General features: G+C 61.0%; 1 protein-coding gene across 4 annotated transcripts in view; it reads right to left on the reverse strand.

The window, feature by feature from the left end:
* Window positions 1-2,419, reverse strand: part of SCRIB (scribbled planar cell polarity protein) — a 157,891-nt gene that overhangs the window by 4,570 nt on the left and 150,902 nt on the right. For all 4 annotated transcript variants that reach the window (XM_019528277.1, XM_019528278.1, XM_019528276.1 and 1 more), the window contains one exon: window positions 464-515. In XM_019528277.1, coding sequence (XP_019383822.1) covers window positions 464-515 — 52 coding nt within the window. The remainder of the gene's footprint in view (window positions 1-463; window positions 516-2,419) is intronic.

Below are 2,419 nucleotides of genomic sequence, written 5' to 3' on the forward strand. Positions count from 1 at the left end.
GGGGGGGGGGAAACCCCTTCCTGCCCCCAATGCTGCACGGGTCTGAGCATGAGCACAGGGGCAAGACCCTCCAGCCAGGACTCTGCGGGGTTAGTGCCAGTAGAAGCATTGGCACAGTCCAGCCCCAGCCCCAGCCTGGGCCACAGCACCCTGCACCTCTGCTCTGGCCCATGGATGTGGAGGCCTGGAGCCTGCCCCCTTGCACCGGCCTGGCATGCTCAAACACACTGCTCCCCAGGGATTAGATGTCACGCAACCACGATGCAGAAAAGTCCTACCCACAATGCCATGCTGCTGGGAGGTGGAGGGGGGGTTCAGTCTGGATGGGACAGAAAGAGGAGCCTGCTTCAGATTGTGGCGCAGGGGTTCCTTGGGGCAAGTCCAGAGGATCCCGGGCTGCCCCAGCAGCGCAGCCGGCACATGAGCACCCAGGAAACCGCCTGGCTCCAGGTCAGCAACTCACCTGAGCTGTTCACATCATCCATGTATCTGAGGCCATCGGCTGCATCAGGCGACTGGAAGGAAAAGAGCAGAGGGCAGTGAGCATCCAGCTCCCTCAGCCCCGTCTGTCAGGCAGGGGTAAGGGCAAGTCCTCAGCAAAGAGGAAGCGACTCCATTCATGCACTAGGCCAGGCAGGCAGGGCAGGGGGCCGGAGCAAAGGGGTCTCTCCTCATTACCAGGGCTGGGTTAAGAGAAAGAGTGACAGGCAGGGAGGACGGGAGTGGAGGCTGCGATCCCCTGGACTCTCTTCCAGGGTCCACTTTACCCAACTCCCTTAGCCAGGTGCATGTCTGACCCCACCGTGTCCCCGGGAGGTATGTGGGGACTCCATGAGCACAGGCGGCGTGCAAGGGTGACTGATGACTGAGCCCCAGCAGACCCCGCTGGCTGCAGGGCCTCGGCAAGGCCAGTTGAGCTCAGTGCACGATCCCTAAAGCCATGAGCCTGGAGGCTCCCTAGGATGATGACCCCTCCTGCAGGGCTCCGGAACCCTTGGTGCTGTCCCTGGTGCCCAGCGGGGACTGCGGGTTCTGGTGCGGTATGGGCCAAGCCTCTTGTGCGTAACGGCAGGTTGTACCTGTCTATACTTTTCAGGCTAGTACAGCACACACTGGGCCCCGTGGTCCAGGGCCATTGTCCATGAGCAGCCAGCAGCCGCACCCCAGGGCTCTGCCCACGCAGCGTTTGAGGGCCATGTGTGAGCAGGAGGCGACTGCAGCTGTCCGCTACCCCTTGCTGAGTGGTTGCTCAGGCAGGAGGAGCCTCTGCATGTGGGTTGGCAGTGCCAAGGGGCCTGTGGGAGCCGCAGCCCTGCAGCAGGCAGCTCCACAGCCCTGGCCAGGCCCCAAGGAAGCCTTGTCTTCTGCTGATGCAAGCTGAGCCTGTCATGCACAGGCGGCAGTTGTGGCCCTGTGCTGTTGATCCACGAATCCCTCAGGCTCAGACCACAGTGCCTTGGACATATGGGCAGAAGGGAGGTGCAACATGAAAGTGCATCTATGGGAATCTGCGGCAGGTGCAGCCCTGCAGTTGCTGATGCTGCTGGAGAGGCAGCACGGATGCCGTGTGGCCTCCTGCTTGCATCTGGCAAAGGCTGCAGCTCCTCTCCAGGTGCATGAAGCCATGTGAACGAGGCCAGGGGGAAGCGGCCTCCTGGCTCCTTGGAGGTGGAACTAAAGGTCTCCTGTCCCTTGCTGCACTACAGCTCCTGGGGACCTTGTGGCCTGCAACTGCCGTGGTGCTGGGGCTGTGTCCTTGCCCAGCAGGGACCACGCACCTGCCGGGGACCGTGTCTGGCCATGCTCCCCAAGTGGCGCACACAGCTTCTCCAAGCAACACACTTCTGGCACTGGCCTGCAGCTGCTGTCCCTCTCACTGTTTGGAGCCTCCTCAGAGACCCTGCTACAAAAGCTGCTCACCAGGAACGTGTGTAACTTAGTCGGGGTGTGCATATGCAGGAAAATAAGGCAGGTCTGCCGTGAGAGCTGCTTCGGCTCCAGCTGCTTCTTGCTGTCAGCCAGCGGCAGGCATGCCAGTGCTGGGGCCCATGGAGCCCCACCTCAGCTCCTCGTGGGGGACTGAGTCCCGGGGCTTCAACGGGTGGTGCCGGTTTCTTTGACAAGCTGCCAGCTGCTTCTGGGTGTGAAGTGGCATTTGCTTCCCTTCCATGAGAGTGATTGACCCCTTGGCTTTTGAGTCCTCGTGGTTGTTCTCTTCTCCTGGGGTTCACTTGCTTCCAGGGCAGCCGTCGGCCCTAGGCAGCCTCATTTCAACGTTGGCATGGAGGTTCTTGTCCCTCTGCCCCTGAGTCCGCAAGAGCTCCCTGAGGTGCTGTGAGACTGGAACAGCAAGACAATTCAAGGCTGTGTGTTCACAAAAGCGTTTATAAAAACCGAGGCCTCTACTACTTGGTTGAAG

This window comes from Gavialis gangeticus, unplaced genomic scaffold (genome assembly GCF_001723915.1).
Source record: "Gavialis gangeticus isolate Ggan-Ray unplaced genomic scaffold, GavGan_comp1, whole genome shotgun sequence".
Lineage (NCBI taxonomy): Eukaryota > Metazoa > Chordata > Crocodylia > Gavialidae > Gavialis > Gavialis gangeticus.